This window comes from Coniophora puteana, assembly GCF_000271625.1.
Source record: "Coniophora puteana RWD-64-598 SS2 unplaced genomic scaffold CONPUscaffold_9, whole genome shotgun sequence".
Taxonomy (NCBI): Eukaryota; Fungi; Basidiomycota; class Agaricomycetes; order Boletales; family Coniophoraceae; genus Coniophora; species Coniophora puteana.
The window spans coordinates 1,983,522-1,996,301 of NW_006913061.1; the positions used below are offsets into that span (position 1 = coordinate 1,983,522).

Here is a 12,780-nt window from a genome sequence, read left to right on the forward strand (position 1 = left end):
TGTTACGAAGTTGGACACCTTCAGTACCCGTGAAGACAACGACATGTGGCTAGCTCTCAGCCAACCTCTCGCGCTACATGCCCCCGAGCTTGGAGATAGGGGTAACAGAACGCTCTTAACGCTCTTGTTGGCTGTCTCAGACAACTGGAAGGCACAATGCCCTTTTCCGAACTTCCTTCGCCATACTCGAGCGACAAGGCGTTTCCGCCCGACATATGGAATTTCGCCTGCAGTAGGTGATAATGAGGAAGCTTATTTCTCGGGTGAAGAATCCAACGAACTAAAGCAATCGTCGGATGCCATCGAGCGCCAAAAACGGGTGGCCCAGTGGTGTAAGGCTTCAGACTTCGCTGCTCGTGAATCGGAGGGATGGGAAACACGCCTTCGCAACGACGGGCAAGTCGTGGATTGCGCCTCAGCTCCAGTTTCGGCCAGTGTACGACCCCCTCTGACAGCCAAGGACTGGCGTAGGTGGCGAGCTTTGTGGAAACACCCGCGAGGCAAGCGTTTCAAAACCTCACGGTTCTCGAGTAACGATTGGGCCGCTCTTGAACATCATGTGTACCTACCACTGGTAAATGCGGCCCTATAAGTTGGATATATCCATGTTGATGCGCAACTTGTTGTGTCACATCTCTCACGAGCTCATGTTGGATTGTCCTATACTAGTAGGTTTTGAGGCTTTGTCTGCGGCTTGCAAGTAGCTGGCAAATTTTGAGTTCATTGAATCTGGTTGAAAGCTAGGCCAGAGTTCTTGAATTCCTCTGCATACGCTCAACTTACTATCACACAACACATGTACTCGAGTATAGACGTATAGTACCGTGTGAAGTATGAATAAACTTGAATGGCTTTGTGAGTCGCCTGCTGATTGCATTACGCCTTCACGGATATTGCTTATTTGTACAATTCAACGAAGTGCGGGTGTGTCATTTAGTAGGTGCACGAGTCATTCGTTTGCGATGCGAACTTCGCGCTGACAGGGTATACTAATGATAGTATCCTTTTTGTAGCCGTTTTACACGTGTCGCTTCGCTCTTTTGACGCTGTATAAAACCACTGATGACAGGGTAATGGCAGGGTCGTATTTGGCATGGCCAGGAAGGAGGACTCAGCGCTTGAGCGCTTGAGCCAACGCTGAAGGCATGAGTTTGGATGGGTTTGCGTTGTGTGCAGCATTTCTCTTGGGTGAAAATCGTCAGTGGCCCGAGCGCAATCCCTCGTATCATATCACTATCCGTCGTATCGTAGCTGTAGTACCTGTAGTGGCCATGGTCCGGCACCTGCTATTAGCTAGGATCCTCCTCTGTGAAAATAAATATAAAAAATAAATATAAAGAAAGGATACAGACACGAAGGAACGACTGGATTCTTTGTGATCTGCCTTGGGGTATTTGAACCCGAGAGTCCAAGATCGTGAGTGAACTCGATATGGATAAGCCCCTATCGCGCGAAGTGGTATCACGTGCGTCGCGTTTAGGGATCGAATTTCAAACCAAAACATTAATTGTCATTGCACTCAGCCCCAACATTCTGTGACGCATATCGTCTCTCTCTTCTATGGGTATCTCTGCTCAGCGTTCAAATTCTGAGACCTCTGGCGACGAACATCTTGGAGACTATCGCGATGTTTTGGCTACTCCTTCAGTACGCACAAGACGTAAACGACTCAGCAAACGACGCCACCTCCGTGTCGGAAACACCGACGAAGGACTCACCAGCTCACCGACTCTTCCCCAAGCGTGTCATTTACTTCCTCTCAGCACTGATGATCGAACAGTATGTGTGTGCATGCTCATATTATCACTCCCTGACGCCCTTTAGCTCAGTACGCTAGAACGAGCATGGGGAATGGGTTGGCGGCGTCTGAATGTCGACAGTCCATTTAACAGATTTACCAGTGCGCAACATTCCGAGCACTCTTGCCCTTGTGATCTCAACACCTTCTTTTAGTGGATTTCTCTTTTGATGAAGATGTCAGTGATGACCAGTGGCTTCTTCTCCCGGAACGAGACGTTCTGCAAATGCTCGAAGAACAATCGAACCGGCCGGCAACGAGGGACACAGTCATCCCTAAACTCAGCAAGGTACGTCCTCTGACGATAACTCTTGCGGCTGGACAATCTCACACCATTATAGCTGCTTCGTTACCATACGCCGATATACAAATACTATTTCGTGCCACGGAACAGCCTCCGAGACAAGGTCATCATCGAAAGACCGTATCCTGGCCATGCACCAATTGTACACACTTATCCGTTCTCAACACTTGGCCCTATCACCAGCCACGCTCGACCTCAATATGTCATATGGGGCACCGTCATGAAATGGAATACCTTCAATAGCCCTGAAGACGAGGACATGCGACTTGCTCTCCGTCAAATACTTGCGTTAAATGCTCCACAGCTTGGAGGCAGGGGCGATAAAGCACTCATCTTACTATTGGTATTCGTCTACGACTACTGGAAGGCTAAACGGCCCTTTCCTAACTTCTTTCACCACACTCGAGCGACGCGGCGTTTCCACGCAACCTACGGAGTTCCACCTGCAGTGGATGATCATCAGGAAGCCTATTTCTCTGGCGAAGAGTCTCACGGTCTGGAGCAAACTTCGGTTGACGCAGAACGAGTGGTGCAGTGGTGTACGGAGTCGGACCTTGCTGCTCGAGAATCTGGGGGATGGGAGACATGTATTTTGAATGACCCGCAAATCGCGGATTACACCTCAGCCCCGGCTTCGGATAATGTACTTCCCCCTCTGACTGCCAAGACCTGGCGTGAATGGCGGGCTTTGTGGAGACGTCCGCGCGGCAAGCGTTTCAACACCTCACGTTTCTCAAGTAACGACTGGGCCGCACTCGAGCATCATACGTACCTGCCGGTAGTGTCATTGTAAACTGTAAAACATATTCATTTGTCCTCGACGCATCAAATTGAATGCTTGGATCTTCTAATTTCCGCTGATCATCACACATACTGGTTATCGTTGCGCTGTACGGCACACCTGTTTGTGCAGTATTCCTAAAATTTTATTTGCTTACGTTAATCATCATTGGATATCATACAGCAATTGGGACGATTCTATGTCATTCATCGCACTTGACTTTTTGCAATACTTGATTCAGGCGCATTTCTCCGCAACGCACGACCTACGACTCATAGGTACCTTGACCAAAGAGCATCACTTGAGGTGTTGGATCACCCGGCAGGATAGTCAGGCTGAAACATAAATTGCTGTTGCTAAACTACAAAGCTACACTAACGGACATTAAGTAGCACTAAGTACCTCTACTTTCGAACGAGTCGCCATGCATGAGAGGTCGTAAGGGCGGCATATTGGGGCTCCACCATATTTTTAGCAGCTGGTTCATACGATCAAAACATTTATCACTGTAGTGTTCGTCTACTGTTCGACTGGCGTTTGGTTCATGATGCTCGTAAGCAAGCTGCAAGTAGGCCCGGACTGTTTCCTGGCCTTGTTTGATTTGAATTTGATTGTACATGTTGATCGCATGATAAGCCACAAACTGCGGCTGAGCATGACACCTAAGAATGGGCATGGTGGTGTAAGGAAAGTAGTAGGGGGTTGATGTTCCGCTTTCTTAGGTTGCACAAGTCGTGGTGTTAGTTCTTAGAGACAAATTTAACGAACAGGAATAAATTCACCTTGTCTCCTTCGGAAGAAAGGTCCCATATTCCTATCGGAGCCCAGTATTGTAACAAAGTAGTAGTCAAACTTCCTCCGAGTCTCGGAGTATACCTGTCCGGAGCTTAAACCGCTTTCTTGGGAAAAATAGAGTGATAGTAGAGAGACTATACCTTTCTTAAGCTAACCGGAGCACCGGAACCTCGACTCAGCTGGGCCTGAGCCTTTTTGATCATGTCCTCAATAATCTCTAAGGTTGGTACCAGGAGCCAAAACCCCTGGTCGAACATATAATGCCAATCCGGCTTGACTAAACAACCTCAGTGACGCCATAATAGTCGAGGAGATTCACTGAACTTACGATTGATAAGGTTATAGTGCGTGTCCAAGTGGACGCTGTAACCCCATGCTCTCGACAGCTGCCGATGCTGACAAGGGTGACCATTTCATGAGTGTAAAATGGCCCGTGCAGGCGTCCAACTTACGAATGCGATGTTTTTCCACAGCGCCTTCGGAATGACATGGCAGATTTGGATGTACCCCGAGGACAACCGAAGTGACCCCGTGATAAGGCATCTCCCTTCGTTAGGATCTGCGTCTTTTGCCTTGTTCTTCTGGCTAGCAGATGTTGAACTCTTCGTCTTTGTCTCCGGGGTGTCTTTGAAAACGCGGTTACGCCTGCCTTCATTCTCTGAATCACAGACAGGCAGTAGTAAAGTGAGCTGTCCCTCCCAGAGCTGTAAACGAAACTTACCCGGAATTAGCTTAAGTACCACTACCCACTGTATGGGCTCGCCAGTGTCGCTGTTGCGGGCCTTGATTTGGAGCACCACTTCCTCTGAGTCATTCATTATATGCGGCATCACCTGGTCGCCAGAGTCGGCATCTGGCAAAGGGGTTCGGTGTCGATACGATTGCTCGCTGGTATCAGCTTCTATGGTACAACGAGGCTAATATATGTCAATTGGGGAATTACATGGTCTAAATGGTCGTGCAGCAGATTTATATACTCACCGGTGTGTGGGGCGACGGAGGAGACCTAGGCAAGACAGAACCCGGAGACTGACCACCCTCAGGGTCATCCTCATATTCCGATTCGAGATCCTCCTCTGAAGAGTATCCATCGAAGTCTCTCTCCTCCGAGACATCTGTCCGCTCGGTTTCGTAACCGTCCTCCGGAGCTGCATCGATATCGATAACTGCGGGAGTGGACAGACTGTCAACCCATCTAGGATCAGTTTCCGCGTACGTTTCACTTTGGATAGTATTTGCACGAGAGAGCTTGGAGCGTTTTTTTGGAGGGGAAGCGGAAGGACTCGTGTCAGAAGTAGACATGGTATATGTAATACGAAAACGATGGTGGATGTGGTAGGGGAGAAGCGATTAGTGCAACGATAGGAGCGGTGATGCTGCTGCTCTCTAGACACCGTTATGCAGGTATTTATACCTTGCCAGGCCAGGGACAAAGGTGAACCCTTGGGCGCAATGGGACTAACATGAGGAGGCTCAAGTCGGACTTCCTGACTTGCTGCGGGCGTGCACGTCTTCGATCCATCGAATCTAGGGTGTTCATCATTGAAAGGCCTGAGGCCAGAAGTCTCCCAATAAGTACCTGTCAAAAATATCCACACATCTAGATGGCTATCAGCCCTACCTGGCCATCATCAGCCTCGATACTTACCTGTTGCACCAGAGACCTCTACCCTAATCATCATGGAAGGAATCAATGTCCGCATTTGACAAGACAAAGCCTTCCTGAGCTTCATGCTAACCCGTGTCTTTCCTATGCCGCTAGACCTAGAAGAGTTCGCAGGGCCATGCTTTTGTTCGCACTCTTCCAAACCTATCGTCAATCCACGGAAGACTTTTGATCAGCTGGTACTGGGGCATTGGTCACGAAGGCATGATACGGCGGTAGCAAAAGCTGCCTGAAAAGCCCTATTCAAACCAACGTTAGATAACAATGGAAGGACAGGTTGAACCGCCGTACGTCGTCTAATAAAGGCAACAGAGTACGAAATGACGGTTCGTATCAGACAGAGTGTACCTTGGACCTACAAACCCACATACCTTCCGTTGGCGGAGTTCACATCAACCGTTCACATCCAGGGGCATGCGGCGTCCTCGTTGGCCTTGTCGAAGTCGAACGCAATCAGAACGAAGAGGTGCCAACTATGGGGTGAAGGGCAACTGATTCATCTGCGCGATTGACGAGATTAGTCAACTGACAGGCGGTGACTCGTAGTTTCATGCGTGAGACTCGAAAGTGGCCAGGTAGAGTATCGATGTTTCAAACGTGTGTGATGCATGCATGGGTGCGAAGCACGCTAGCTATGTATATGCATATGGCGTTAGCAAAGATTGCCATCATTACCAGTTTAAGTGAAGCAGCGCGGATGATGCGATCGTATGAGAGCTGCGTGTTTTGCGGGCTTGGGTTTCCAACGCGTCCTCGACGAAATAAGCATGTCACAAGGTGTGGCGATCCTAGTAAAACGAAAGTAAAACGAGAAAAGACCCGCAGAGTCCCAAAATCGCGCTCGACTTGCTTTCACTTCACCTTTTGGCAGCTGGAATGATATGCTATGCTATGCGAGCTGGGATAATTGCCATACGTTTTTATGTGTTCTACGCATGCGCACTGGCATTCGTGAACAGTCTTGTTGAACTCCCAACAGACTCGAATTGACTGTTCTCAGCTGGTTCCTGTCGTGGCAGTGACGAGTCGGGAGTCGGGTCGGGGATCGGGCGTAGTAGGGATCACGTTGGACTCGAGTGAGACATCTGCTCTTGTCTCTGAGCTGCGAGGCGACGGCGGGAGGAGGGGTTAAAGGTCGAGAGTCGGCGGGGACTTTTCTCTTCACGTTTTGCCTCCTGTTATCATATCGCCTCACCATACTCGATAGGTTCGATTCCCTGTATTCTTAGTACCTGTTATCATATCGCCTCACCATACTCGATAGGTCCCTCAGGACGCCAGTGTGGTAGAAGTTAGGATCCTCACAGTTCCGAATTCGTCTCAATGAATTGAATGAAGGTGGTTCCCCGAACGTTTTACGAGCAACCTCTTCGTGCGTGTGTTATTCTCGATGTGAGGAGCTACTGTTTCATAGCAACGTTGTTGCTGTTGTCAAAACTTGCAAGGCTTCGTCGTGAAAACATTCGTGTAAATGACAGTCATATTGTTAAGAAGAGGTGCAGTTGGCTGAATGACGCGGAGCTGTCTGAGCTTGAAATGAACGGCGGCTAGTCTCCAAGCAGACCTTTTCCGATGACCTCTTCAGCTCGGGGCGATGACACTCAGGTCCACTCTTTGATAACTTCTCCAAAGTCGTGAGCATGCGCTGGCAGGCCCTCTTTTGATCACGCTGGCTCATCACACATCCGGTCACTTTCGCTCATCATGATTCCGATTTGTATCCTCATGATCATAGCTCATGATAGCAGTATGGTCTCGTGGTACTCGTCCAGCTAATGGTTTTCACGATTGGTGTCGAAAACCTTTGTATCCCGATAGCTCCCAGTTATGACGGAGTCGATAGCCCGTCTTCATGCCCGCCAAAAATACTCCAGCGCCGCGAGGATGCCCCACCCTTGGCATCTTGTTCGTGCATATATATACACCTCAAAGTCATTGCATGTTCCTCTTCTCCTTCTTTCCGCCTTTCCTTCCCGCGTATCTCCTCCATAAGTATCCCATCACCATGCGGGAACGTCCAATCACTCCCTACCAGTTCCAGGCGCGCGTTAGCACATTGCTCCCGCAAACGTATTGCTGACACCAATTTCTACCGATGTGGCTTTGCCTTCGGTCTACCCCTTGCCAAGACAGTGTCTCTGCACTCCCCCTTGTGCTTTCCCATCGTACCTGGACGAAAGTCGTCATGCACTATCACGCATAAATATGAATCGCTAGCGCACTCTGTGTTACGCGTGGACACACCGGACGATGACAGCGCTGATGAACTGTGCGGGCGCGTATTTGGACTCCATTGGGCCACGTCCGTCGTGGACGGCGTTGACCGCTATTGCTCTGTCTTGCTTACAGGGAGTGGAAGCATATCGTCAAGACTGAAGAACGTCTGCTACTTCTAGTCTTTGAAAGAGGTGCTTCTGGATCTTCAGTCCACTCCTGTCGCGACTTTGTGGCACTGTTTTGGGATTTTGGTTCGGGCTGCTCGGAAAGAATGATGACAATGCCCTTGACCTGGGCTATCGACATCTACTCTGTGCCTGGTGATCAACATCGCGCGAAGCAATTTGCCATCACTGCTGCTGCAGCAATGGTAACGCCTTTCCATGCTCTATCAGAGTGATAGTGGAATACTTGACGAAGGTTGCTTTTCAACTTCATGACCATGCGTGCATAGGCGCCATGCAGTCTCACATGCACATTGTGCCTAGGTTTGACGCGCTGGCCTCTTCGCATACGCATGGCATGTTCAACGACACTGAGCATGTCCAGCGCATACTGTCGTCTCTACGATGGTTTAAAAAGCGATCTTTGGGATGGCACAAAGCAGCATCCAACAGCCCCACTGAGCTAGCTAGGCCACAGTCACAGCGCAGCAGAGCTTCGCATAGACCTCTTCTTTCTCTTGCTTTTTGCGTCTTCGAAAAATAGCCGCAATGGTCTTCTTCTCTGCCTCCTTTGCCGCTCTCTTCACTGCCGTCCTGTCAGCGACCGCTGTTGTTGCTCGCCCGGTCGAGAGCACCACCGCCCTTGCGAAGCGCGACGCGCCCGCTCCCCACTGGGTCATATACTCTGACAAGTGGATCTCGGGCGAGACTGGTCCTCCGTCTGTCTCTGACATCAAGGGCTACAATGTTTTGTAAGTCGCTGGCTTTGCTGACTCAATTGAGATGGCTGACAAGATACCAACGCCTAGTGCTCTGTCCTTCTGGCTCCTCTCTGGCCCTGCCGACCAAGCAGTCGAGTGGACTTCACTCGATGCTGCCACCCGCACCTCGATCAAGACGCAGTACAACAATGCGGGCATCAAGATGATCGTCTCTGCGTTCGGCTCCACCGATGCACCCACGAGCTCTGGCGCTGACCCCACTACCACGGCCAACAACCTTGCTGCCTTCGTCAAGCAGTACAGCCTCGACGGTGTCGACATCGACTACGAGGACTTCAATGCTATCAACGCCCAGGATGGCAAGGCCGAGGCTTGGCTCTCGACCTTCACCACCGCCCTCCGCGCTCAGCTTCCCGCAGGCGATTACATCATCAGCCATGCTCCCGTTGCCCCTTGGTTCTCGCCCAAATACACCAGCGGTGCTTACCTCAAGGTGAACCAAAATGTCGGCAACCTTATCGACTGGTACAACATTCAGTTCTATAACCGTGAGTATACCTTCTATCCCTGTTATGAGCGTAGCCGCTCAGTATTTCTCGTATCTCAGAGGGCACCTCCGAATATACCACCTGCGATGGCCTGCTCACCGCCTCCTCGAGCACGTACCCGAACTCGGCCGTCTTCCAGATCGCCGCCTCCGGTGTCGACCTCAACAAGATCGTCATCGGCAAGCCAGCCGGCACTGGCGACGCCAACAACGGCTTCATGGACGCATCCACCCTCGCGGGCTGCCTCTCGACGGCCAAAGGCAAGGGCTGGGACGCTGGTGTGATGGTGTGGGAGTACCCTGACGCCGCCGCCGCCTGGATCCAGACCGTCCGCTCGCAGGCCTTCCCCGAGTAAATTATACGACTAACGCATCAAACCATCGCATCGACACATGTCCTGGAGAGATGTGGAGGCGCGATCATTGTACACTTACGCAAACTGGCATCTTATTTATCTATTCGGGCTCGTGGATTCGTTGGATTTTGGTTATTATGTTCGTTGACGGGCTTTCGGGATTAACTTTTATCGGGTGTCTATGTAGAAGAACGGCAATGTATTCTTGTTGGAAATTTTACGCACTTGAATGACTCCATGGAAGTCGGTATGTCCCTGCTGTAACCTCACTGCGTGGCTCAGTGCTAAGAAGTGGGCGCCAGTTACCGCCCGCAGGCGCTCGCGTGGCCCGGCCATTGCCGTCGGGAAACACACAGACTAAATTTGACTGACGATTTTGCATCCACTCCATCATCAAAACCATCTCTTCAGTCCCCAGCGCGGTGCATCGTCATTTCTCTCCTTTATGTTCAACTTCATTTGAACGCTCGCTCAGCCCGTACGTCGGAGCTTGTAGCGTCGGTGTCTTTGGTGCGGTCCGATGAGGTGCTACGTGGCATTCTAGTCGTGCTACTTTTGTTCGCCCTCACGCCTGCTCACGCAGTATCTTCTCCTGGTCTCACCGCATGGCATCAGCCTGGTGTATACGCATGATAACCCACCGCCCATAGCCTGAACAAAATTGCTATCAGCGACCATCTGATATTTTCTTTAGAGGAGTCGCGTCGTGCCGTCTATGGACTCCGGCGAGGCAGATATATTCACAACACGCTGTCTCTATCGGCCTCTATCTCGAACCGCCGGTGCTCTCATTCGTTCGCCGCACGGCATGCTATCATGTAAACCTCGAGACTGCTACCCTCAGATCATCTACTATGCAGCCCGTGTGCTGGCAAAAGTGTACTTCACCAGGCGACTGGCTGTGTCGAACGACCGCCACCGAGACAGTCAGCTACGATCACAAGCTACAGTAAGGCATTCGTACGCTACGCATGGGTTAAATATGGTTTCTGTCCCATCTGCTGCACGGTAGCATTACGGTTGTTCAGAGCAAAACTGGCCTGATGGCGGGTTCACTATGGGGAAGGGGTTCATCTCTTCAAACTTTACCGGCGTTGCTTGACCGTCCTTGCGCTAGTAATGCTCCAACACCGCAAGAACGCGAACTCTTGGCATTTTAGTGCGCATATATACACTGGAAGCTTGTCGCGCGTCGCGTTTCCGCCTTCTCCCCCGTCTCCCCCTCTTCATCGCCCACATGTCCGTTCCGTCGCCCAAGGGGAAGGTTCAGCTATTTTTGTCTGCCAACTCTCGTCAGTGTACTGCTCCCGCCAATTTAGCGCCGATGCAGTACGTGGCCTATCTTACTAGGTGCCCTGGTCAAAACACTTTCACTGCGTCCTTTGCTGCGAGATTGCTCTGTGCATCGACCCCGTCTCCTAGGTCCGCATGGCACTCCAATGGTGGCGAGCTTGGTGGGACTGCGAGGCCGTTTTAGGATGTCGCCGGGCGATATGCTCGTGTCCGTGTCGACTTTACATGCACTATCATGCTCATGTGATAGCGAGAATATCGACGAAGGCTGAAACTGGTACTCGAACTTTGCTGTTATCTCTTCCCCATGAAGACAACTTGCTGTTTTTGACATACTGGCCGACTTTAATTGTCACTCCGCCGTGGCCATCTAAGGAACGGCAAGAGAAGTCTAGACTGTGCAACAAAGGATGACGATCCCTAGGCTCCGATCGCTAGTCTTGCACAAAGTCCCATCTGCACCTGACGGTTTTGCTCACACGAGCCAGCGTGACAAAGTCTCTCTTTGTACGCTTACCACTCGGTTCTGCCAGATCGTTTCTTGCGGGTGCACCAATCCATCTACCTGTCCATGCGTGCTCGCGTCGTTCCACATGCAGACCCCTATGCACAACATATTGAGCTCTGATGCACCCGCGCGGTTCCTTCAATGACACTCAGCTTCCAGCGCACTCGGTACCGCCGTGGCGGCTTAAAAGGCGGTAGCGAATGCGAAGGAGACCCAGCAACAGCAGCCCCGAGCTAGCAAGTCAGCGAGTCGAGCTTCGCAGATCTTCTTCCTTTTCTTGTCCTCAGCTCATTTATCATCCGGCTCACAATGGTCTTCTTTGGCTCCTTCTCCACTCTCTTCACCGCCGTTATCTCGGCGACAGCCGCCGTCGCTCTCCCAGTTAAGAGCACGAACATTGCGAAGCGTGCCACGCCTGCTGCCCCCCACTTTGTCATCTACTCCGATAAGTGGGTTTCCGGCGAGACAGGTCCCCCGGCCGTCAGCGACATCACAGGTTACAATGTCTTGTAAGTTTTCTTCTAATCACGCAGCTAAATGTGACAGTCTGCTCATACGACACGATTGTTTAGTGCTCTTTCCTTCTGGCTCACTTCCGGTCCGGCTGACCAGGCCATTGAATGGACCGAGCTCGACAACGCTACCCGGGCCTCCATTAAATCGGACTACAACAGCGCAGGCATTAGCCTTATCGTGTCTGCCTTTGGCTCGACCGACGCCCCCACGAGCTCTGGCGACGACCCGACTACGACTGCCAACAACCTCGCGGCGTGGGTGATTGAGTATGGTCTTGATGGTGTTGACATCGACTACGAGGACTTCAACGCAATAAACGCGGAGGACGGGTCTGCGGAGACGTGGCTCTCGACTTTCACCACTGCGCTGCGCGCTAAGCTCCCCGCGGGCGACTACATCCTCACCCACGCTCCCGTCGCTCCTTGGTTCTCGACCAAGTACACCAGCGGTGCATACCTCAAGGTGAATGAGAACGTCGGCAGCTTGATCGACTGGTACAACGTCCAGTTCTACAACCGTGAGTCGTTGTCTGTTCGCATCTTGAAACCTTATCGCCTAACAAACTATCATGATACACAGAGGGTACCACTGAGTACACCACCTGCGACGGCCTCCTCACTGCCTCCTCGACCACGTACCCCAACTCCGCTCTCTTCCAGATCGCCGCCTCCGGTGTCTCACTCGACAAGCTCGTCATCGGAAAGCCCGCCGACTCGGGCGATGCCACCAACGGTTACATGGATCCCACCACCCTCGCCGGCTGCCTCGAGACCGCGAAGGGCCAGAACTGGGACGCCGGTGTGATGGTCTGGGAGTACCCCGACGCCGCTGCTTCGTGGATCGAGACCGTCCGGTCTGTGGCATTCCCCGAGTAAATCATTTGCCCATTTATTCCATCAATTATCGCGTCCACACGTCCTGGAGATGTGTCGGTGCGCACAGTGTACAACTAGCAAGCATATATTTATATGGGTTTGGAGTTCGCTGTCACTGATTCACTGGTACATCGGTTTCCTTGGGGTCATGTAGTAGAGGTTATCGGGTATCTATGTCTGTAGCACGACGTTTGCAAAACAATTCCTGTTGTCCCTGTAATTTCACAACGGTTTTGTC

At 51.4% G+C, this 12,780-nt stretch overlaps 4 protein-coding genes across 4 annotated transcripts; 3 read left to right on the top strand and 1 right to left on the bottom strand.

Annotated features, from left to right (window-relative positions):
- Positions 1-1,623: 1,623 nt before the first annotated feature.
- On the top strand, positions 1,624-3,137 carry CONPUDRAFT_167136 (uncharacterized protein). The gene is made up of 4 exons (XM_007772835.1): positions 1,624-1,779; positions 1,830-1,900; positions 1,954-2,087; positions 2,140-3,137. The coding sequence occupies exons 1-4, from the start codon at positions 1,628-1,630 to the stop codon at positions 2,893-2,895; spliced, it is 1,113 nt and encodes a 370-aa protein (XP_007771025.1). The 5' UTR covers positions 1,624-1,627; the 3' UTR covers positions 2,896-3,137.
- A 100-nt stretch (positions 3,138-3,237) lies between these two features.
- Positions 3,238-4,980, bottom strand: CONPUDRAFT_167137 (uncharacterized protein; the record flags this gene model as incomplete). Its single annotated transcript, XM_007772836.1, has 7 exons — positions 3,238-3,600; positions 3,666-3,759; positions 3,819-3,955; positions 4,007-4,073; positions 4,131-4,336; positions 4,400-4,595; positions 4,660-4,980. The coding sequence occupies 7 exons, from the start codon at positions 4,978-4,980 to the stop codon at positions 3,278-3,280; spliced, it is 1,344 nt and encodes a 447-aa protein (XP_007771026.1). The 3' UTR covers positions 3,238-3,277.
- Positions 4,981-7,820: 2,840 nt separating this feature from the next.
- On the top strand, positions 7,821-9,574 carry CONPUDRAFT_83619 (glycoside hydrolase family 18 protein). Its single transcript, XM_007772837.1, has 3 exons — positions 7,821-8,477; positions 8,535-8,995; positions 9,055-9,574. The coding sequence occupies exons 1-3, from the start codon at positions 8,275-8,277 to the stop codon at positions 9,348-9,350; spliced, it is 960 nt and encodes a 319-aa protein (XP_007771027.1). The 5' UTR covers positions 7,821-8,274; the 3' UTR covers positions 9,351-9,574.
- Positions 9,575-10,973: 1,399 nt separating this feature from the next.
- Positions 10,974-12,778, top strand: CONPUDRAFT_107739 (glycoside hydrolase family 18 protein). Its single transcript, XM_007772838.1, has 3 exons — positions 10,974-11,660; positions 11,724-12,184; positions 12,247-12,778. Exons 1-3 carry the CDS (start codon positions 11,461-11,463, stop codon positions 12,540-12,542), a joined length of 957 nt encoding a protein of 318 aa, XP_007771028.1. The 5' UTR covers positions 10,974-11,460; the 3' UTR covers positions 12,543-12,778.
- The last annotated feature ends 2 nt before the right edge of the window (positions 12,779-12,780 follow it).